Source organism: Lithobates pipiens, unplaced genomic scaffold (genome assembly GCF_037356315.1).
Source record: "Lithobates pipiens isolate NorthernLeopardFrog02 unplaced genomic scaffold, aLitPip1_a1.2 Scaffold_19, whole genome shotgun sequence".
In the NCBI taxonomy this organism is placed as follows: domain Eukaryota; kingdom Metazoa; phylum Chordata; class Amphibia; order Anura; family Ranidae; genus Lithobates; species Lithobates pipiens.
In genome coordinates, this window is record NW_027507764.1 from 597,852,190 (window position 1) to 597,876,905 (window position 24,716).

Genomic DNA, 24,716 nt, shown 5'->3' on the forward strand with positions numbered 1-24,716 from the left:
CCCAATAAACCAATTAGAAAGCTCTAAAGACTGATTTTAACCTGAGCTAATGGTTGTGGCAGCAAAAAGCCTCGTCTTCTGGCTGACTATACACTCACTCGCTTTCAAAGAACATGGATTTACTGTTCGGATTACCTGACCAACATATAATGTCTGTGGGCACAGGGCTGTGGATAGGGGGGTACCACTGATCCTCCTGCACAGGGCCTGGGCCACCAGGCAACAAGGTGAATCCCATGTGGGCAGGGAGGGTAATCAGTGCCGCAGTGGGGCAATTACTGGAACCAATCCCCTCTATTGTTTTCTCTGCAGCAGCTGAAAGGTGGCTTCTTCTCCTCTACTTCCCGCCAGATTTCAGCTGCTGTAGAGAGAACCATACAGGGGATAAGTTCCAGTAATTGCCCCAGCTCCTCCCCCCCTCCACTGGTCACCCTCCCTGTGTACCATACATTTCCCCCTGCTGCCCAGGCCCCTCTGCAGTACTGTTGGCATCCTTCCTCTCCTTCCCGCCGGCAGCTGCAAGCACACAATAAGATCCCTTAAGAATGGAGAGGGGGGGAAGGGTCTGGTAAATGTATCATATTTACCAGCCCCCTCCTTTCCTGAATGAACACAATTAGTGATTGGTACTGATCATTCACTGTGCTCAATCATAACTGAATCAGAGTAAACTGTGTTTATTTGTGTGGAGGGGGACTCTGTCAGGTTGGCTGTATGCCCCCCCCCCCCCCCCCCCGTGGGCACCTGAACCCTGTCCTCGCCCCTATCAGAGCTCAGTTCTGGGAATGACACTGTGAATGATCCTAGAATGAAATCCCTGACCGACCCTTCTCGGCCTTTGCATAGTCCTGAGCTGTAGTCCAGTCTAGAGATTGGTCCATTAGTCTTGACTTTACATCTTGGTCATCATCTACAAAGACCCCAACAGATGGAATTCTCAGGCCTTGTCCCACCCCTGCGGGTCCTCTACTCACCTGCACAGGTGACACTGGTGCACTGCATGGTTCCATTCACACAGGTGCTGGAGAGAGATGAGAATGATGATGAGTTGGGGGTCCGAGCGGGACGGTACAGTAGAGGAAGAACATTAAACCGGCTCTTACCAGTTATTACAGCCATCTCCTCGGGGGAGGGTTTCACCAGGAAGACGCCTCCCTCCTGTCAGGATGTCCAGACAGGTGCATTCTTCTAGAGCCACACAGGCTGTGCCGTTCTCTGCCAGGACCTTCCCCGGGGGGCAATAACAGCCCGGCTGGCAGGATCCAGTACAATGCTGGGGGGGGAGACAGCAATAATCATATCATTCATATCTAATTATAAATGTTCATCCAATCAGAAAAGAAGGAGGAGTCACTGTTGTGGAAAGGTTTATTAATGTTTCCTGGTGTCAGTTTTGCTGTAATGCGCTCATGTGGGGGTATTCCCACATACAGACGTTGGTGGAAGACCATTGGCTGCGGAAACCTTCCCGTGGACACGGCGGGTCTGTTTTGCTATTTAAGGATGTTTGTTTATGTCTCACCGAGGGACTGGCCACTGCATGGCGACCGCATCTACAGTAAGCAGATCTGCGTACATGGGAACCATAGTATAACCATACAGAGTTATGTCCCACTGAGCCACCGTAGAGTACGGCTCCCGTCATTGGTAGTGGTGGGAATGTTCAGATCCACGTGCTTTGTGTCTCACAATTCTCTCGCCGCACACGACTGTCTGCACACGTCACTACAGTATTTCTATATGAATATATACAAGTGTGTGATTGGTTCTTTTTAAAGAATACAAGTGTCTGATTGGCTGATTCTGAAGCCACCGCCTTCCTTTATTTATTCATGTTGATGGTATAAATAAAAGGAGGTGGCTATTCTCTGGAGGATTCTGCTGAGCCCAAGGTGATCCGAGCATCCGTGTTACCTGCAGACATACAGGGGGGAGGGAAAGTATTCAGACCCCCGAACATTTATCACTCTTTGTTATATTGCAGCCATTTGCAAAAATCATTTAAGTTCATTTCTTCCCCTCATTAATGTATACACAATGTATACACAATACACACACAATGTACACACAATGTACACACAACACACACACAATACACACACAATACACACACAATGTACACACAATGTACACACAATGTACACACAATACACACACAATACACACACAATGTACACACAATGTACACACAATACACACACAATACACACACAATACACACACAATACACACACAATACACACACAATGTACACACAATGTACACACAATGTACACAGAATGTACACACAATGTACGCACACAATGTACGCACACAATACACACACAATGTACACACAATGTACACACAATACACACACAATACACACACAATACACACACAATACACACACAATACACACACAATACACACACAATGTACACACAATGTACACACAATGTACACACAATACACACACAGCACCCCATACTGACAGAAAAACACATTTTTTGCAGATTTATTAAAAAAGAAAACCTGAACCATCCCCCGCTCCTCAGTATTCAGACCCTTTGCTGTGACCCTCATATATATAACTCCGGTGATGTCCATTTCTTCTGATCATCCTTGAGATGGTTCTACCCCTTCATGTGAGTCCAGCTGTGTGTTGATTATTCTGATTGGACTTGATCAGGAAAGCCGCACACACCTGTCTATTGAAGACCTTCCAGCTCACAGTGCATGTCGGAGCAAATGAGAATCATGAGGTCAGAGGAAGTGCCTGAAGAGCTCAGAGACAGAATTGAGACGAGGCACAGATCTGGCCAAGGTTACAGAAAAAATTCTTCTGCACTGAAGGTTCCTAAGAGCCCCGTGGCCTCCATAATCCTTACATGGAAGACGTTTGGGACGACCAGAACCCTTCCTAGAGCCGGCCGGCCGTCCAAACTGAGCTATCGGGGGGAGAAGAGCCTCGGTGAGAGAAAAGAACCCAAAGATCACTGTGGCTGAGCTCCAGAGATGCCGTCGGGAGAAAATTGTAGAAAGTCACCCGTCACTGATCAGCTCTCCACCAGTCGGGGCTTTATGGCAGAGCGGCCCAACAGAAGCCTCTCCTCAGTACAAGACACATTGAAGCCGCATGGAGTTTGCTAAAAAACACCCGAAGGAATCCGAGATGGTGAGAAATAATATTCTCTGGTCTGATGAGACCAAGATAGAACTTTTTGGCCTTAATTGTAAGCAGTATGTGTGGAGAAAACCAGGCACTGCTCATCACCCGTCCAATACAGTCCCAACAGTGAAGCGGGGGAGAGTTCAGGTTTTCTTTTTTAATAAATCTGCAAAAATGTCACCAATTCCGTGTTTTCCTGTCACTATGGGGGGCCGTGTGTATATTGTGTACATTGCGTGTACATTGTGTGTATTGTGTGTGTATTGTGTGTACATTGTGTGTACATTGTGTGTGTAGTGTGTGTGTGTATTGTGTGTGTATTGTGTGTGTATTGTGTGTGTATTGTGTGTGTATTGTGTGTACATTGTGTGTACATTGTGTGTGTACATTGTGTGTGTACATTGTGTGTGTATTGTGTGTGTGTATTGTGTGTGTGTATTGTGTGTACATTGTGTGTACATTGTGTGTACATTGTGTGTGTATTGTGTGTGTACATTGTGTGTACATTGCGTGTACATTGTGTGTGTATTGTGTGTGTATTGTGTGTACATTGTGTGTGTACATTGTGTGTGTACATTGTGTGTGTACATTGTGTGTGTGTTGTGTGTGTGTATTGTGTGTACATTGTGTGTACATTGTGTGTGTATTGTGTGTGCATTGTGTGTACATTGTGTGTACATTGCGTGTACATTGTGTGTACATTGTGTGTGTATTGTGTGTGTACATTGTGTGTGTATTGTGCGTACATTGTGTGTACATTGTGTGTATTGTGTGTGTATTGTGTGTACATTGTGTGTATTGTGTGTATTGTGTGTACATTGTGTGTATTGTGTGTGTATTGTGTGTGTATTGTGTGTACATTGTGTGTACATTGTGTGTATTGTGTGTGTATTGTGTGTATTGTGTGTATTGTGTGTACATTGTGTGTGTATTGTGTGTACATTGTGTGTATTGTGTGTGTATTGTGTGTACATTGTGTGTATTGTGTGTGTATTGTGTGTGTATTGTGTGTATTGTGTGTGTATTGTGTGTACATTGTGTGTATTGTGTGTGTATTGTGTGTGTACATTGTGTGTGTATTGTGCGTACATTGTGTGTATTGTGTGTACATTGTGTGTGTATTGTGTGTGTATTGTGTGTATTGTGTGTGTATTGTGTGTACATTGTGTGTATTGTGTGTGTATTGTGTGTGTATTGTGTGTACATTGTGTGTACATTGTGTGTGTATTGTGTGTACATTGTGTGTGTATTGTGTGTACATTGTGTGTGTATTGTGTGTACATTGTGTGTGTATTGTGTGTGTACATTGTGTGTGTATTGTGTGTGTACATTGTGTGTGTATTGTGTGTACATTGTGTGTACATTGTGTGTATATTGTGTGTATATTGTGTACATTGTGTGTACATTGTGTGTACATTGTGTGTGTATTGTGTGTATTGTGTGTGTATTGTGTGTATTGTGTGTGTATTGTGTGTACATTGTGTGTACATTGTGTGTGTATTGTGTGTACATTGTGTGTGTATTGTGCGTACATTGTGTGTATATTGTGTACATTGTGTGTACATTGTGTGTGTATTGTGTGTACATTGTGTGTACATTGTGTGTGTATTGTGTGTACATTGTGTGTGTATTGTGTGTACATTGTGTGTGTATTGTGTGTGTACATTGTGTGTGTATTGTGTGTATTGTGTGTGTATTGTGTGTGTACATTGTGTGTACATTGTGTGTACATTGTGTGTACATTGTGTGTATATTGTGTACATTGTGTGTACATTGTGTGTGTATTGTGTGTATTGTGTGTGTATTGTGTGTGTATTGTGTGTATTGTGTGTACATTGTGTGTGTATTGTGTGTACATTGTGTGTATTGTGTGTGTATTGTGTGTACATTGTGTGTACATTGTGTGTGTATTGTGCGTACATTGTGTGTATATTGTGTACATTGTGTGTACATTGTGTGTGTATTGTGTGTACATTGTGTGTACATTGTGTGTGTATTGTGTGTACATTGTGTGTGTATTGTGTGTACATTGTGTGTGTATTGTGTGTGTACATTGTGTGTGTATTGTGTGTATTGTGTGTGTATTGTGTGTGTACATTGTGTGTACATTGTGTGTACATTGTGTGTATATTGTGTACATTGTGTGTACATTGTGTGTACATTGTGTGTACATTGTGTGTACATTGTGTGTGTATTGTGTGTATTGTGTGTGTATTGTGTGTGTATTGTGTGTATTGTGTGTACATTGTGTGTGTATTGTGTGTACATTGTGTGTATTGTGTGTGTATTGTGTGTACATTGTGTGTATTGTGTGTGTATTGTGTGTATTGTGTGTGTATTGTGTGTACATTGTGTGTATTGTGTGTGTACATTGTGTGTGTATTGTGCGTACATTGTGTGTATTGTGTGTACATTGTGTGTGTATTGTGTGTGTATTGTGTGTATTGTGTGTGTATTGTGTGTACATTGTGTGTATTGTGTGTGTATTGTGTGTGTATTGTGCGTACATTGTGTGTATATTGTGTACATTGTGTGTACATTGTGTGTGTATTGTGTGTACATTGTGTGTACATTGTGTGTGTATTGTGTGTACATTGTGTGTGTATTGTGTGTGTACATTGTGTGTGTATTGTGTGTGTACATTGTGTGTGTATTGTGTGTATTGTGTGTGTATTGTGTGTGTACATTGTGTGTGTATTGTGTGTGTACATTGTGTGTACATTGTGTGTACATTGTGTGTACATTGTGTGTGTATTGTGCGTACATTGTGTGTACATTGTGTGTATTGTGTGTGTATTGTGTGTACATTGTGTGTACATTGTGTGTATTGTGTGTGTATTGTGTGTACATTGTGTGTGTATTGTGTGTACATTGTGTGTGTATTGTGTGTACATTGTGTGTGTATTGTGTGTGTATTGTGTGTACATTGTGTGTACATTGTGTGTGTATTGTGTGTACATTGTGTGTGTATTGTGTGTACATTGTGTGTACATTGTGTGTGTATTGTGTGTACATTGTGTGTGTATTGTGTGTATTGTGTGTGTATTGTGTGTGTACATTGTGTGTGTATTGTGTGTGTACATTGTGTGTACATTGTGTGTACATTGTGTGTATATTGTGTGTATATTGTGTACATTGTGTGTGCATTGTGTGTACATTGTGTGTATTGTGTGTGTATTGTGCGTACATTGTGTGTACATTGTGTGTATTGTGTGTACATTGTGTGTACATTGTGTGTACATTGTGTGTACATTGTGTGTATTGTGTGTGTATTGTGTGTACATTGTGTGTGTATTGTGTGTACATTGTGTGTGTATTGTGTGTACATTGTGTGTGTATTGTGTGTGTATTGTGTGTACATTGTGTGTACATTGTGTGTGTATTGTGTGTACATTGTGTGTGTATTGTGTGTACATTGTGTGTACATTGTGTGTGTATTGTGTGTACATTGTGTGTGTATTGTGTGTATTGTGTGTGTATTGTGTGTGTACATTGTGTGTGTATTGTGTGTGTACATTGTGTGTACATTGTGTGTACATTGTGTGTATATTGTGTGTACATTGTGTGTATATTGTGTGTATATTGTGTACATTGTGTGTACATTGTGTGTACATTGTGTGTATTGTGTGTGTATTGTGTGTACATTGTGTGTACATTGTGTGTATTGTGTGTGTATTGTGTGTATTGTGTGTGTATTGTGTACATTGTGTGTGTATTGTGTGTATTGTGTGTATTGTGTGTGTATTGTGTGTACATTGTGTGTACATTGTGTGTATTGTGTGTGTATTGTGTGTACATTGTGTGTACATTGTGTGTACATTGTGTGTATTGTGTGTACATTGTGTGTACATTGTGTGTACATTGTGTGTATTGTGTGTACATTGTGTGTACATTGTGTGTACATTGTGTGTACATTGTGTGTACATTGTGTGTATTGTGTGTGTATTGTGTACATTGTGTGTGTATTGTGTGTATTGTGTGTACATTGTGTGTACATTGCATGTACATTAATGAGGGGAAGAAATGAAGTTGAATGATTTTAGGAAATGGTTGCGATATAACAGCGAGGGACACATTGAGGGGTCTGAATACTTTCCCTCCATTGGGCTGTTTTTGAGCACAAAGAAATGATCTTCTTATAGGGAGAAGAGAGTCACCTGACTTACCGTGATGTCATCACATGACCGGGGGCACGCGGGGCCACAGTCGCTGTATGCGGCGCCTGCCATCGATGAACAGTTGATTGCTGGAAGAGAAGAGGAAATTTATCCTCCAAATAAGAATTGTATTCGGACAACAAGTTCAGTGACCAATCATTTATCACGATTCAAACTGCTCGGGACTGGTGGGAGGTGAACTGACGTCTGATTGGCTGCTATGATCTACATACCCATCGCCCCGCAAATCCCAATTCTGAATAATGGATCCCGAGGTAAGACTATCGCCCTCGGCTGAGACACCAAACCCGGAACCAACACAAGACCCGAATATTAACAACCCTCCCACCATAAACTTGGCGTGTTTGGTGTCCAGTGGCTCGGGAATTTGGCATGTTTGGTGTCCAGCGGCTCGGGAATTTGGCGTGTTTGGTGTCCAGTGGCTCGGGAATTTGGCATGTTTGGTGTCCAGTGGCTCGGGAATTTGGCGTGTTTGGTGTCCAGTGGCTCGGGAATTTGGCGTGTTTGGTGTCCAGTGGCTCGGGAATTTGGCGTGTTTGGTGTCCAGTGGCTCGGGAATTTGGCATGTTTGGTGTCCAGTGGCTCGGGAATTTGGCGTGTTTGGTGTCCAGTGGCTCGGGAATTTGGCATGTTTGGTGTCCTGCGGCTCGGGAATTTGGCGTGTTTGGTGTCCAGTGGCTCGGGAATTTGGCATGTTTGGTGTCCAGCGGCTCGGGAATTTGGCGTGTTTGGTGTCCTGCGGCTCGGGAATTTGGCGTGTTTGGTGTCCAGTGGCTCGGGAATTTGGCATGTTTGGTGTCCAGTGGCTCGGGAATTTGGCATGTTTGGTGTCCAGTGGCTCGGGAATTTGGCGTGTTTGGTGTCCAGCGGCTCGGGAATTTGGCGTGTTTGGTGTCCAGTGGCTCGGGAATTTGGCATGTTTGGTGTCCAGTGGCTCAGGAATTTGGCGTGTTTGGTGTCCTGCGGCTCGGGAATTTGGCGTGTTTGGTGTCCAGTGGCTCGGGAATTTGGCATGTTTGGTGTCCAGTGGCTCGGGAATTTGGCATGTTTGGTGTCCAGTGGCTCGGGAATTTGGCGTGTTTGGTGTCCTGCGGCTCGGGAATTTGGCGTGTTTGGTGTCCAGTGGCTCGGGAATTTGGCGTGTTTGGTGTCCAGTGGCTCGGGAATTTGGCGTGTTTGGTGTCCTGCGGCTCGGGAATTTGGCGTGTTTGGTGTCCTGCGGCTCGGGAATTTGGCATGTTTGGTGTCCAGTGGCTCGGGAATTTGGCGTGTTTGGTGTCCTGCGGCTCGGGAATTTGGCATGTTTGGTGTCCAGTGGCTCGGGAATTTGGCATGTTTGGTGTCCTGCGGCTCGGGAATTTGGCATGTTTGGTGTCCTGCGGCTCGGGAATTTGGCATGTTTGGTGTCCAGCGGCTCGGGAATTTGGCGTGTTTGGTGTCCAGCGGCTCGGGAATTTGGCGTGTTTGGTGTCCTGCGGCTCGGGAATTTGGCGTGTTTGGTGTCCAGTGGCTCGGGAATTTGGCGTGTTTGGTGTCCAGTGGCTCGGGAATTTGGCATGTTTGGTGTCCAGTGGCTCGGGAATTTGGCATGTTTGGTGTCCAGTGGCTCGGGAATTTGGCATGTTTGGTGTCCAGTGGCTCGGGAATTTGGCGTGTTTGGTGTCCAGTGGCTCGGGAATTTGGCGTGTTTGGTGTCCAGTGGCTCGGGAATTTGGCATGTTTGGTGTCCAGTGGCTCGAGAATTTGGCGTGTTTGGTGTCCAGTGGCTCGGGAATTTGGCGTGTTTGGTGTCCAGTGGCTCGGGAATTTGGCGTGTTTGGTGTCCAGTGGCTCGGGAATTTGGCGTGTTTGGTGTCCAGCGGCTCGGGAATTTGGCGTGTTTGGTGTCCAGCGGCTCGGGAATTTGGCGTGTTTGGTGTCCAGCGGCTCGGGAATTTGGCGTGTTTGGTGTCCAGTGGCTCGGGAATTTGGCGTGTTTGGTGTCCAGTGGCTCGGGAATTTGGCGTGTTTGGTGTCCAGTGGCTCGGGAATTTGGCGTGTTTGGTGTCCAGCGGCTCGGGAATTTGGCGTGTTTGGTGTCCAGCGGCTCGGGAATTTGGCGTGTTTGGTGTCCAGCGGCTCGGGAATTTGGCGTGTTTGGTGTCCAGCGGCTCGGGAATTTGGCGTGTTTGGTGTCCAGTGGCTCGGGAATTTGGCGTGTTTGGTGTCCAGCGGCTCGGGAATTTGGCGTGTTTGGTGTCCAGCGGCTCGGGAATTTGGCGTGTTTGGTGTCCAGTGGCTCGGGAATTTGGCGTGTTTGGTGTCCAGTGGCTCAGGAATTTGGCGTGTTTGGTGTCCAGTGGCTCAGGAATTTGGCGTGTTTGGTGTCCTGCGGCTCGGGAATTTGGCGTGTTTGGTGTCCTGCGGCTCGGGAATTTGGCGTGTTTGGTGTCCAGTGGCTCGGGAATTTGGCATGTTTGGTGTCCAGTGGCTCGGGAATTTGGCATGTTTGGTGTCCAGCGGCTCGGGAATTTGGCGTGTTTGGTGTCCAGTGGCTCGGGAATTTGGCATGTTTGGTGTCCAGCGGCTCGGGAATTTGGCGTGTTTGGTGTCCTGCGGCTCGGGAATTTGGCGTGTTTGGTGTCCTGCGGCTCGGGAATTTGGCATGTTTGGTGTCCAGTGGCTCGGGAATTTGGCATGTTTGGTGTCCAGCGGCTCGGGAATTTGGCATGTTTGGTGTCCTGCGGCTCGGGAATTTGGCGTGTTTGGTGTCCAGTGGCTCGGGAATTTGGCATGTTTGGTGTCCAGCGGCTCGGGAATTTGGCGTGTTTGGTGTCCTGCGGCTCGGGAATTTGGCGTGTTTGGTGTCCAGTGGCTCGGGAATTTGGCATGTTTGGTGTCCAGCGGCTCGGGAATTTGGCATGTTTGGTGTCCAGCGGCTCGGGAATTTGGCGTGTTTGGTGTCCAGCGACTCGGGAATTTGGCGTGTTTGGTGTCCAGTGGCTCGGGAATTTGGCGTGTTTGGTGTCCAGTGGCTCGGGAATTTGGCGTGTTTGGTGTCCAGTGGCTCAGGAATTTGGATTGTTTGGTGTCCAGTGGCTCAGGAATTTGGCGTGTTTGGTGTCCAGTGGCTCGGGAATTTGGCGTGTTTGGTGTCCAGTGGCTCGGGAATTTGGCGTGTTTGGTGTCCAGTGGCTCGGGAATTTGGCGTGTTTGGTGTCCAGTGGCTCGGGAATTTGGCGTGTTTGGTGTCCAGTGGCTCAGGAATTTGGCGTGTTTGGTGTCCAGTGGCTCGGGAATTTGGCGTGTTTGGTGTCCAGTGGCTCGGGAATTTGGCGTGTTTGGTGTCCAGTGGCTCGGGAATTTGGCATGTTTGGTGTCCAGTGGCTCGGGAATTTGGCGTGTTTGGTGTCCAGTGGCTCGGGAATTTGGCGTGTTTGGTGTCCAGTGGCTCGGGAATTTGGCGTGTTTGGTGTCCAGCGGCTCGGGAATTTGGCGTGTTTGGTGTCCAGCGGCTCGGGAATTTGGCGTGTTTGGTGTCCAGCGGCTCGGGAATTTGGCGTGTTTGGTGTCCAGTGGCTCGGGAATTTGGCGTGTTTGGTGTCCAGTGGCTCGGGAATTTGGCGTGTTTGGTGTCCAGTGGCTCAGGAATTTGGCGTGTTTGGTGTCCAGTGGCTCGGGAATTTGGCGTGTTTGGTGTCCAGTGGCTCGGGAATTTGGCGTGTTTGGTGTCCAGTGGCTCGGGAATTTGGCGTGTTTGGTGTCCAGTGGCTCGGGAATTTGGCGTGTTTGGTGTCCAGCGGCTCGGGAATTTGGCGTGTTTGGTGTCCAGCGGCTCGGGAATTTGGCGTGTTTGGTGTCCAGCGGCTCGGGAATTTGGCGTGTTTGGTGTCCAGTGGCTCGGGAATTTGGCGTGTTTGGTGTCCAGTGGCTCGGGAATTTGGCATGTTTGGTGTCCAGTGGCTCGGGAATTTGGCGTGTTTGGTGTCCAGTGGCTCGGGAATTTGGCGTGTTTGGTGTCCAGTGGCTCGGGAATTTGGCGTGTTTGGTGTCCAGTGGCTCGGGAATTTGGCATGTTTGGTGTCCAGTGGCTCGGGAATTTGGCGTGTTTGGTGTCCAGTGGCTCGGGAATTTGGCATGTTTGGTGTCCTGCGGCTCGGGAATTTGGCGTGTTTGGTGTCCAGTGGCTCGGGAATTTGGCATGTTTGGTGTCCAGCGGCTCGGGAATTTGGCGTGTTTGGTGTCCTGCGGCTCGGGAATTTGGCGTGTTTGGTGTCCAGTGGCTCGGGAATTTGGCATGTTTGGTGTCCAGTGGCTCGGGAATTTGGCATGTTTGGTGTCCAGTGGCTCGGGAATTTGGCGTGTTTGGTGTCCAGCGGCTCGGGAATTTGGCGTGTTTGGTGTCCAGTGGCTCGGGAATTTGGCATGTTTGGTGTCCAGTGGCTCAGGAATTTGGCGTGTTTGGTGTCCTGCGGCTCGGGAATTTGGCGTGTTTGGTGTCCAGTGGCTCGGGAATTTGGCATGTTTGGTGTCCAGTGGCTCGGGAATTTGGCATGTTTGGTGTCCAGTGGCTCGGGAATTTGGCGTGTTTGGTGTCCAGTGGCTCGGGAATTTGGCGTGTTTGGTGTCCTGCGGCTCGGGAATTTGGCGTGTTTGGTGTCCTGCGGCTCGGGAATTTGGCATGTTTGGTGTCCAGTGGCTCGGGAATTTGGCGTGTTTGGTGTCCTGCGGCTCGGGAATTTGGCATGTTTGGTGTCCAGTGGCTCGGGAATTTGGCATGTTTGGTGTCCTGCGGCTCGGGAATTTGGCATGTTTGGTGTCCTGCGGCTCGGGAATTTGGCATGTTTGGTGTCCAGCGGCTCGGGAATTTGGCGTGTTTGGTGTCCAGCGGCTCGGGAATTTGGCGTGTTTGGTGTCCTGCGGCTCGGGAATTTGGCGTGTTTGGTGTCCAGTGGCTCGGGAATTTGGCGTGTTTGGTGTCCAGTGGCTCGGGAATTTGGCATGTTTGGTGTCCAGTGGCTCGGGAATTTGGCATGTTTGGTGTCCAGTGGCTCGGGAATTTGGCATGTTTGGTGTCCAGTGGCTCGGGAATTTGGCGTGTTTGGTGTCCAGTGGCTCGGGAATTTGGCGTGTTTGGTGTCCAGTGGCTCGGGAATTTGGCGTGTTTGGTGTCCAGTGGCTCGGGAATTTGGCGTGTTTGGTGTCCAGTGGCTCGGGAATTTGGCGTGTTTGGTGTCCAGTGGCTCGGGAATTTGGCGTGTTTGGTGTCCAGTGGCTCGGGAATTTGGCGTGTTTGGTGTCCAGCGGCTCGGGAATTTGGCGTGTTTGGTGTCCAGCGGCTCGGGAATTTGGCGTGTTTGGTGTCCAGCGGCTCGGGAATTTGGCGTGTTTGGTGTCCAGTGGCTCGGGAATTTGGCGTGTTTGGTGTCCAGTGGCTCGGGAATTTGGCGTGTTTGGTGTCCAGTGGCTCGGGAATTTGGCGTGTTTGGTGTCCAGCGGCTCGGGAATTTGGCGTGTTTGGTGTCCAGCGGCTCGGGAATTTGGCGTGTTTGGTGTCCAGCGGCTCGGGAATTTGGCGTGTTTGGTGTCCAGCGGCTCGGGAATTTGGCGTGTTTGGTGTCCAGTGGCTCGGGAATTTGGCGTGTTTGGTGTCCAGCGGCTCGGGAATTTGGCGTGTTTGGTGTCCAGCGGCTCGGGAATTTGGCGTGTTTGGTGTCCAGTGGCTCGGGAATTTGGCGTGTTTGGTGTCCAGTGGCTCAGGAATTTGGCGTGTTTGGTGTCCAGTGGCTCAGGAATTTGGCGTGTTTGGTGTCCTGCGGCTCGGGAATTTGGCGTGTTTGGTGTCCTGCGGCTCGGGAATTTGGCGTGTTTGGTGTCCAGTGGCTCGGGAATTTGGCATGTTTGGTGTCCAGTGGCTCGGGAATTTGGCATGTTTGGTGTCCAGCGGCTCGGGAATTTGGCGTGTTTGGTGTCCAGTGGCTCAGGAATTTGGCATGTTTGGTGTCCAGCGGCTCGGGAATTTGGCGTGTTTGGTGTCCAGCGGCTCGGGAATTTGGCGTGTTTGGTGTCCTGCGGCTCGGGAATTTGGCGTGTTTGGTGTCCAGCGGCTCGGGAATTTGGCATGTTTGGTGTCCAGCGGCTCGGGAATTTGGCGTGTTTGGTGTCCAGCGGCTCGGGAATTTGGCGTGTTTGGTGTCCAGCGGCTCGGGAATTTGGCGTGTTTGGTGTCCAGCGGCTCGGGAATTTGGCGTGTTTGGTGTCCAGTGGCTCGGGAATTTGGCGTGTTTGGTGTCCAGCGGCTCGGGAATTTGGCGTGTTTGGTGTCCAGCGGCTCGGGAATTTGGCGTGTTTGGTGTCCTGCGGCTCGGGAATTTGGCGTGTTTGGTGTCCAGCGGCTCGGGAATTTGGCGTGTTTGGTGTCCAGCGGCTCGGGAATTTGGCATGTTTGGTGTCCAGCGGCTCGGGAATTTGGCGTGTTTGGTGTCCAGTGGCTCGGGAATTTGGCATGTTTGGTGTCCAGCGGCTCGGGAATTTGGCGTGTTTGGTGTCCTGCGGCTCGGGAATTTGGCGTGTTTGGTGTCCTGCGGCTCGGGAATTTGGCATGTTTGGTGTCCAGTGGCTCGGGAATTTGGCATGTTTGGTGTCCAGCGGCTCGGGAATTTGGCATGTTTGGTGTCCTGCGGCTCGGGAATTTGGCGTGTTTGGTGTCCAGTGGCTCGGGAATTTGGCATGTTTGGTGTCCAGCGGCTCGGGAATTTGGCGTGTTTGGTGTCCTGCGGCTCGGGAATTTGGCGTGTTTGGTGTCCAGTGGCTCGGGAATTTGGCATGTTTGGTGTCCAGCGGCTCGGGAATTTGGCATGTTTGGTGTCCAGCGGCTCGGGAATTTGGCGTGTTTGGTGTCCAGCGACTCGGGAATTTGGCGTGTTTGGTGTCCAGTGGCTCGGGAATTTGGCGTGTTTGGTGTCCAGTGGCTCGGGAATTTGGCGTGTTTGGTGTCCAGTGGCTCAGGAATTTGGCGTGTTTGGTGTCCAGTGGCTCAGGAATTTGGCGTGTTTGGTGTCCAGTGGCTCGGGAATTTGGCGTGTTTGGTGTCCAGTGGCTCGGGAATTTGGCGTGTTTGGTGTCCAGTGGCTCGGGAATTTGGCGTGTTTGGTGTCCAGTGGCTCAGGAATTTGGCGTGTTTGGTTTCCAGTGGCTCGGGAATTTGGCGTGTTTGGTGTCCAGTGGCTCGGGAATTTGGCGTGTTTGGTGTCCAGTGGCTCGGGAATTTGGCATGTTTGGTGTCCAGTGGCTCGGGAATTTGGCGTGTTTGGTGTCCAGTGGCTCGGGAATTTGGCGTGTTTGGTGTCCAGTGGCTCGGGAATTTGGCGTGTTTGGTGTCCAGCGGCTCGGGAATTTGGCGTGTTTGGTGTCCAGCGGCTCGGGAATTTGGCGTGTTTGGTGTCCAGCGGCTCGGGAATTTGGCGTGTTTGGTGTCCAGTGGCTCGGGAATTTGGCGTGTTTGGTGTCCAGTGGCTCGGGAATTTGGCGTGTTTGGTGTCCAGTGGCTCAGGAATTTGGCGTGTTTGGTGTCCAGTGGCTCAGGAATTTGGCGTGTTTGGTGTCCAGTGGCTCGGGAATTTGGCGTGTTTGGTGTCCAGTGGCTCGGGAATTTGGCATGTTTGGTGTCCAGTGGCTCGGGAATTTGGCGTGTTTGGTGTCCAGTGGCTCGGGAATTTGGCGTGTTTGGTGTCCAGTGGCTCGGGAATTTGGCGTGTTTGGTGTCCAGTGGCTCGGGAATTTGGCGTGTTTGGTGTCCAGCGGCTCGGGAATTTGGCGTGTTTGGTGTCCAGCGGCTCGGGAATTTGGCGTGTTTGGTGTCCAGCGGCTCGGGAATTTGGCGTGTTTGGTGTCCAGTGGCTCGGGAATTTGGCGTGTTTGGTGTCCAGTGGCTCGGGAATTTGGCGTGTTTGGTGTCCAGTGGCTCGGGAATTTGGCGTGTTTGGTGTCCAGTGGCTCGGGAACTTGGCGTGTTTGGTGCCCAGCGGCTCGGGAATTTGGCGTGTTTGGTGTCCAGTGGCTCGGGAACTTGGCGTGTTTGGTGCCCAGCGGCTCGGGAATTTGGCGTGTTTGGTGTCCAGTGGCTCGGGAAATTGGCGTGTTTGGTGCCCAGCGGCTCGGGAATTTGGCGTGTTTGGTGTCCAGTGGCTCGGGAATTTGGCGTGTTTGGTGTCCAGTGGCTCGGGAATTTGGCGTGTTTGGTGTCCAGTGGCTCAGGAATTTGGCGTGTTTGGTGTCCAGTGGCTCGGGAATTTGGCGTGTTTCGTGTCCAGTGGCTCGGGAATTTGGCGTGTTTGGTGTCCAGTGGCTCGGGAATTTGGCATGTTTGGTGTCCAGTGGCTCGGGAATTTGGCGTGTTTGGTGTCCAGCGGCTCGGGAATTTGGCGTGTTTGGTGTCCAGCGGCTCGGGAATTTGGCGTGTTTGGTGTCCAGCGGCTCGGGAATTTGGCGTGTTTGGTGTCCAGTGGCTCGGGAATTTGGCGTGTTTGGTGTCCAGTGGCTCGGGAATTTGGCGTGTTTGGTGTCCAGTGGCTCAGGAATTTGGCGTGTTTGGTGTCCAGTGGCTCAGGAATTTGGCATGTTTGGTGTCCAGTGGCTCAGGAATTTGGCGTGTTTGGTCTCCAGCGGCTCGGGAATTTGGCGTGTTTCGTGTCCAGTGGCTCGGGAACTTGGCGTGTTTGGTGTCCAGTGACTCGGGAATTTGGCGTGTTTGGTCTCCAGCGGCTCGGGAATTTGGCGTGTTTGGTGTCCAGTGGCTCGGGAATTTGGCGTGTTTGGTGTCCAGTGGCTCAGGAATTTGGCGTGTTTGGTGTCCAGTGGCTCAGGAATTTGGCGTGTTTGGTCTCCAGCGGCTCGGGAATTTGGCGTGTTTCGTGTCCAGTGGCTCGGGAACTTGGCGTGTTTGGTGTCCAGTGACTCGGGAATTTGGCGTGTTTGGTGTCCAGTGACTCGGGAATTTGGCGTGTTTGGTCTCCAGCGGCTCGGGAATTTGGCGTGTTTCGTGTCCAGTGGCTCGGGAACTTGGCGTGTTTGGTGCCCAGCGGCTCGGGAATTTGGCGTGTTTGGTGTCCAGTGGCTCAGGAACTTGGCGTGTTTGGTGCCCAGCGGCTCGGGAATTTGGCGTGTTTGGTGTCCAGTGGCTCGGGAACTTGGCGTGTTTGGTGCCCAGCGACTCGGGAATTTGGCGTGTTTCGTGTCCAGTGGCTCGGATCTTCCCCACTCATGGAGAAAGTTTGGGGACTGTGCACAGAACGGGGTGGGAGAAATTGAAATACAGAGATTTGGAGAGGAGAGATTTTACCCCTCACCTGGGCTCATCTGGGATCCAGCCACAGAGTCTGGTGTCCGGTGAGAAACACGGGATTTAAAGCACTGAATGTCTATGTCCAGGGCTGGAAAAGAGGCGGGTGCCCTGGGCACTTGGGGGGGGGGGATTTGTGTCAGGGGAGGGAATTTGGGGGCAGCAGGGGGTAAGAATTGTTCTAGGAGGGGAAATCTGGGTGTGTGTGGGGCTAGGAATGGGGTATTAGGGGAAGAGGATTTGTGCTAGAAGGGAGGGGGGATTTGGGGGGATTGTGCTAGAAGAGGTGATTTGGTGAAGGGGGAGGGGAATTGTGCTGGGAGGAGGGGATTTGGAGTGAGGGGGGGGGAGGATGTGTACTTGGAGGGGAACTTTGAGGGGTAGAGGATTTGTGTTAGGAGGGGTGATTTTTTTTGTGTGCTGGGGGGATGGGGGGACAAAGATTTGTGCTGGGAGAGGGGATTTCAGCAGGGGGGCAGATTTGTGCTGGGAGGAGAGGGGAATTTATTCATAGGGGGTAAGCATGCAGATTAGTTTGGGGGGGAGGCAGGTAATGTGACACGTAATGCTCACACATCTTGGGGGGGGGGGGGGCAGTTTGGCATGCTTGCCCCGGGCTCTAGCTGCCCCGGCACTGTCTATATCATACAAAGCAGTACAACACATGTATTATCTCGGGACGTTCGCTCACCCGGGCATGGCGGAAGCTGGCATGGCTCCACCTCTGCGCTCAGACCCTCGCAGTAGTCTCCGCCCCCCGATGGGGAGGGGTCATTACACTTGCGGCTGCGAGATCTCACCCCCTCTCCGCACGTCTTGGTACAGTCCGTCCAGCCGCTCCAAGCGCTCCAGTCCCCGCTTTCTGTAATGGATGAGATGGGGGGGGGATACCATGTGAGTCCAGGAAGTGGGGGGGGGGAGGGGACTCCACCATCACATCGTATAAAGATGTATTATTTTATTCTATAATTTGTCCCGTTTAAAATGATGTGAAAATGACGTTTCCATATAAAAGCATTGCAACATTTTTTATCAAATGAAAAAAAGGCCCTTTTTTTAAAAATTTTTGTATTTTTTTGTTTTTATGTAGCAAAAAAAAAACCTTTTTTTAGGATGGATCTCTCGCATTCAAGCACATGTCCATGAAGAGTGCTGCATTCAAATGAAAAACTCTGTAACTGACCACACCGGTCCTCCTTGCGCTCGCGGTAAAATCTCTAAAGAGCTCCCTAGGGGGCGAGTGCAATCCAAAAAATGGAGGTTACCATGAAAATCGAAACCATAATCCTGGCTATGCATGAAGTCCCCTTCCATGGGAGAGCCAAGCAATGGCCGTCCTTCAAGGGGCTCCCTCAATAATCTGACACCCAGCGGGAGAATGGGGCGGGGCTTAGCAGAACGGGATACACCATGCTGAGGATCGGGGGGTTGGGGGGGGCAGCCCCCCTGTTCTCAGCCCGGTGCACACCCCCCACATTTGTATTCATGGGTCTCCTCACCATCACACGGCTCCGGGTCACAGGGCCGCTCCTCCCGCTCAGGACCGTCACAGGGCAGCCCGGTTCTGGAGGGAGGGGGGTCGGTGCAGAATCGGTAGCGGTTCTGGAACCCTCCCCCGCACGTAGCTGAACACTCGCTCCATGGTGTCCAGTCTGACCAGTTCCCATCAACGGCTGTGAGATAAAAAAAAATAACAACGTATTACTGAATGATGTATAAAGCTCTCCACTTCCCCCCCAACGTATATAGATGGGACACCCCAATCCCTCCAGTAACCCCCCACACCGAGTACCGCCGGATACTCACCGCCACAGAGGAGCTGCGAGCAATTCGTGATCCGTCCCGAGAGGCAGGAACTGGAGAAAGAACAGAGCAAACATTGGATTGTTACCCTGAATGTACACCAGAGGGCGCTACTGATTGATACCGCACTGTCCGCTCCCAGTACACACACATTATAAAATGATATGCTCCAAAGTTACTACACCCCTAAATAATACCCATCTACACCCCAATTATTACACCCCTGCATAGCGCCCATCTACACCTCAGTAATTACACTTCTGCATAATACCCATCTATACCCCAGTTAGTGCACCCCTAAATAATACCCATCTACCCCTCAGTAATTACACCCCTGCATAACACCCATTAACACCCCAGTTATTACACCCCTGCATAGCGCCCATCTACACCTCAGTAATTACACTCCTGCATAACACCCATCAACACCCCAGTTATTACCCTCCTGCATAGTATCCATCTACACCTCAATAAATACACCCCTGCATAACACCCATCTATGCTCTAGAAATTACACCCCTGCATAACACCAATCTACATTTCAGTAATTACACCCCTACATAACACCCATATACGCCCTAGTTATTACACCCATGCAAAGTACCCATCTACATTTCAGTAATTACACCCCTGCATAGTACCCATCTACATTTCAGTAATTACACCCATGCAAAGTACCCATCTACATTTCAGTAATTACACCCATGCAAAGTACCCATCTACATTTCAGTAATTACACCCCTGCATAGTACCCATCTACATTTCAGTAATTACACCCCTGCATAGTACCCATCTATTTCCCAATTATTTCACCCCTGCATTATATGCAGATACACCCCAATTATTACACCCCTGTATAATAGCCATCTATACCTCAGTAATTAAATCCCAGCATAATACTCTTCTACACCCCAGTTATTTCACCTCTGTATAATACCCATCTACAGCTCAGTAATTACACCCCTGCATAGTACCCATCTACACCCCTAGGATAATACTCACCAATTATTACAGTCCCTCAGCACCGTCTCTCCAGGTTCATAGAGGACTCCGTTGTCAGTACAGGGACACTGCGATGGAGGGACACAGCGATTATTCTGTAGGAGAAGAGGGACTGTCACACGCGGCTCGGTATAAGTCCACCCTATTAGGCACATATTACACCTTCATTGAGAGGGTTGGAAAGGTTGATGTACTGGCAGGGTGGTAGATGTTCTCTGCCCCGGGTAAAGCAGGGGTGTCACCAGACCATATCACCCGGGTATGTGCCCCATGTCTACTGCTTAGTGCCCCATGTCTGTCTACACCCTGTGAGAGTGAAGGAGGCCCGAAATAGATCAGTCATCCACCCAACACTCCCAGCATAGTTCTACCACCCATCACCTCCCTCCGCCATGTTTCATGTACTCTCTTGTAGTACAGAATGAGGTGAAATGAAAGTTCCATCACCTCCATCCCAAGAACAAGCCCTCCCCTCCTCCTCCCACCACCACACTCACCAACAGAAGCTCCTCACTCTGGCAGTAGCAGCCTGGCTGGCACGTCCTGTTGTCTTCTTCATCATCCAGATGAGCGCAGGAGGCGGGGCCATCGCTGCACTCCTTCCACACCTTCCCATCCAGACAGATCCCGGGATCCTCTCCTGTACGGCAGACAATGAGAAGATCCAGAATAACTCTTTTACATCAGGACATACCACCACCATGCACCACCATGCACCACCATGCACCACCATGCACCATCATGCACCACCATGCACCACCATGCACCACCATGCACCACCATGCACCATCATGCACCACCATGCACCACCATGCACCACCATGCACCACCATGCACCATCATGCACCACCATGCACCACCATGCACCACCATGCACCACCATGCACCATCATGCCAAGCCTCAGAGGAGAAGAATAGTTCCAAGGATCCCCTTCACTAAAAACTAAAATAGATCCCAGGATCCACTGCACATAGAACTAGAATAAACACAACAGGGATCCACATGCCATAATATTAGAGCAGATCTAGGGATCTCCACACAGAGCCAGAACTGATCTAGGGATCTACTCTACTATGAAACCAGAAGAGATACAGGAATCAACTGCACACAATCTAGAAGAGATCCAGGGATCCTTTCTTGTAAGGAGGACAATGAGAATCCATAATGACTCTTCGACACCAGGACATACCACCACTATACATCCACCATATCTCTACCATACCACCACCATACATCTACCATACCACCACCATACCACCACCATACATCTACCATACCACCACTATACCACCACCATACATCTACCATACCACCACTATACCACCACCATACATCTACCATACCACCACTATACCACCACCATACATCTACCATACCACCACCATACATCCACCATATCTCTACCATACCACCACCATACATCTATCATACCGCCACCATACCACCACCATACATCTATCATACCGCCACCATACCACCACCATACATCTATCATACCGCCACCATACCACCACCATACATCTATCATACCGCCACCATACCACCACCATACATCTATCATACCGCCACCATACCACCACCATACATCTATCATACCGCCACCATACCACCACCATACATCCACCATACCACCACTATACATCCACCATATCTCTACCATACCACCACCATACATCTATCATACCGCCACCATACCACCACCATACATCCACCATACCACCACTATACCACCACCATACATCTACCATACCTCTACCATACCACCACCACCATACATCTACCATACCACCACTATACCACCACCATACCACCACCATACATCCACCATATCTCTACCATACCACCACCATACATCTATCATACCGCCACCATACCACCACCATACATCCACCATATCACCACTATACCACCACCATACCACCACCATACATCTACCATACCTCTACCATACCACCACCATACATCCACCATATCTCTACCATACCACCACCATACATCTATCATACCGCCACCATACCACCACCATACATCCACCATACCACCACTATACCACCACCATACATCTACCATACCTCTACCATACCACCACCACCATACATCTACCATACCACCACTATACCACCACCATACCACCACCATACATCCACCATATCTCTACCATACCACCACCATACATCTATCATACCGCCACCATACCGCCACCATACATCCACCATACCACCACTATACCACCACCATACATCTACCATACCTCTACCATACCACCACCACCATACATCTACCATACCACCACTATACCATCACCATACCACCACCATACATCCACCATATCTCTACCATACCACCACTATACATCTATCATACCACCACCATACATCTACCATACCACCACTATACCACCACCATACATCTACCATACCACCACTATACCACCACCACCATACATCTACCATACCACCACTATACCACCACCATACATCTACCATACCACCACTATACCACCACCATACATTTACCATACCACCACTATACCACCACCATACATCTACCATACCACCACTATACCACCACCATACATCTACCATACCACCAAAACACATCCATCCTACTACCAAAACACATCCACCCTACTACCACCATACTAACATCATACATCCACCATCCATCAACCATACATCTACCATACCACCACTATACCACCACCATACATCTACCATACCACCACCATACATCTACCATACCACCAAAACACATCCACCCTACTACCACCATACTAACATCATACATCCACCATACTAACATCATAAATCTACCATCCATCCACCATTCATTCACCATACCACCACCATACATCTACTATACCACCACCATACCACCACTATACCACCACCATACATCCACCATATCTCTACCATACCACCACCATACATCTATCATACCGCCACCATACCACCACCATACATCCACCATACCACCACTATACCACCACCATACATCTACCATACCTCTACCATACCACCACCATAGATCTACCATACCACCAAAACACATCCACCCTACTACCAAAACACATCCACCCTACTACCACCATACTAACATCATACATCCACCATACTAACATCATAAATCTACCATCCATCCACCATTCATTCACCATACCACCACCATACATCTACCATACCACCACTATACCACCACCATACATCTACCATACCACCACCATACATCTACTATACCACCACCATACCACCACTATACCACCACCATACATCTACCATACCTCTACCATACCACCACCATATATCTACCATACCACCACTATACCACCACCATACATCTACCATACCACCACCATACCACCACCACCATACAACCACCACACATCTACCACACATCCACCATACCACCAAAACACATCCACCATACTAACATCATACATCTACCATCCATCCACCATTCATTCACCATACCACCACCATACATCTACCATACCACCACTATACCACCACCATACATCTACCATACCACCACTATACCACCACCATACATCTACCATACCTCTACCATACCACCATCATACATCTACCATACCACCACTATACCACCACCATACATCTACCATACCACCACTATACCACCACCATACATCTACCATACCTCTACCATACCACCACCATATATCTACCATACCACCACTATACCACCACCATACAGCTACCATACCACCATCATACATCTACCATACCACCACTATACCACCACCATACATCTACCATACCACCACTATACCACCACCATACATCTACCATACCACCACCATACATCTACCATACCACCACTATACCACCACCATACATCTACCATACCACCACCATACATCTACCATACATCTACCATACCACCACCATACATCTACCATACCACCACCATACATCTACCATACCTCTACCATACCACCACCATACAACCACCACACATCTACCACACCACCAAAACACATCCACCCTACTACCACAATACTACTATCATACATCCACCATACCACCACCATCCATCTACCATCCATCCACCATACATTCACCATATCACCACCATACCACCCCCATACATCCACCATACCACCCCCATACATCCACCATACTACCATCACACATCACCAAACAAAACCATGTCACATAGGAAAATAGGACCAAGGATTAACTTCAAGAGAACTACAGTAAACAAATTCAGGGATCCATGCCACAAAAAGCAAGAGCAGATCGAGGGATCTCCACACAGAGCTAGAACTGATCTAGGGATCTACTCCACATGAAACAAGAGAAGATCCAGGATTTAACTGCACACAATCTAGAACAGATCCAGAGATCCTCTCCGGTAAGGAGGACAATTATAAGATCCAAAACTATTCTTCTGCAGCAGAACATACCACCACCATACATCACCAAACCAAGGCATGTCACATACGATAACAATAGAACCAAGGATCCACTTCACAAAGAACTGGAATAGATCCCACGATCCACTCCATATAGAACTAGAACAAATCCAGGGATCCCTGCCACATAAAGCTAGAGCAGATCGAGGGATCTCCAGACAGAGCTAGAACTGATCTAGGGATCTACTCCACATGAAACCAGAGAAGATCCAGGAATCAACTGCATACAACATGGAACAGATCCAGAGATCCTCTCCTGGAAGGAGGATAATAATAAGATCCAGGAAATACAACCACCATACATCACCAAACCAAGGCACTTCACATAGGATAAAAATAGAACCAAGGATCCACTTCACAAAAAAACAGACTAGATCTGGGAATCCACTTCACGTAGAACTAGAAAAAAGATAAATCCAGGAATCCACACCACATAAAGCTAGAGCAGATCTAGGGATCTACTCCACACAGAGCTAGAACCGATCCAGGGATCTACTCCACACAGGGCTAGAACCGATCCAGGGATTTACTCCACACAGGGCTAGAACCGATCCAGGGATCTACTCCACACAGAGCTAGAACCAATCCAGGGATCTACTCCACACAGGGCTAGAACCGATCCAGGGATCTACTCCACATGAAACCAGAAGAGATCCAGGCATCAACTGCACATAATATAGGCAGGGCCGTCTTTAATATTGATTGGACCCTGGGCAAAAATTTTCTTAGGGCCCCCCTCCCCCCATGCAATTTTGCTCTGCACCTTCTCGGAGACATACAATAAATAGCAGCTAGACTTAAAATCAGTTTACTGTATCAGATCAGGC

General features: G+C 49.1%; 1 protein-coding gene across 1 annotated transcript in view; it reads right to left on the reverse strand.

Moving 5' to 3' along the window:
* The window catches only part of LOC143998145 (SCO-spondin-like), a 296,161-nt gene that overhangs the window by 107,260 nt on the left and 164,185 nt on the right, over positions 1–24,716 (reverse strand). The window contains exons 68-75 of the mRNA XM_077493885.1: positions 19,951–20,093; positions 19,454–19,548; positions 18,455–18,504; positions 18,148–18,321; positions 17,340–17,510; positions 7,318–7,397; positions 1,104–1,273; positions 975–1,021 (exon numbers count right to left, since the gene is read on the reverse strand). Coding sequence (XP_077350011.1) covers positions 975–1,021; positions 1,104–1,273; positions 7,318–7,397; positions 17,340–17,510; positions 18,148–18,321; positions 18,455–18,504; positions 19,454–19,548; positions 19,951–20,093 — 930 coding nt within the window. The remainder of the gene's footprint in view (positions 1–974; positions 1,022–1,103; positions 1,274–7,317; positions 7,398–17,339; positions 17,511–18,147; positions 18,322–18,454; positions 18,505–19,453; positions 19,549–19,950; positions 20,094–24,716) is intronic.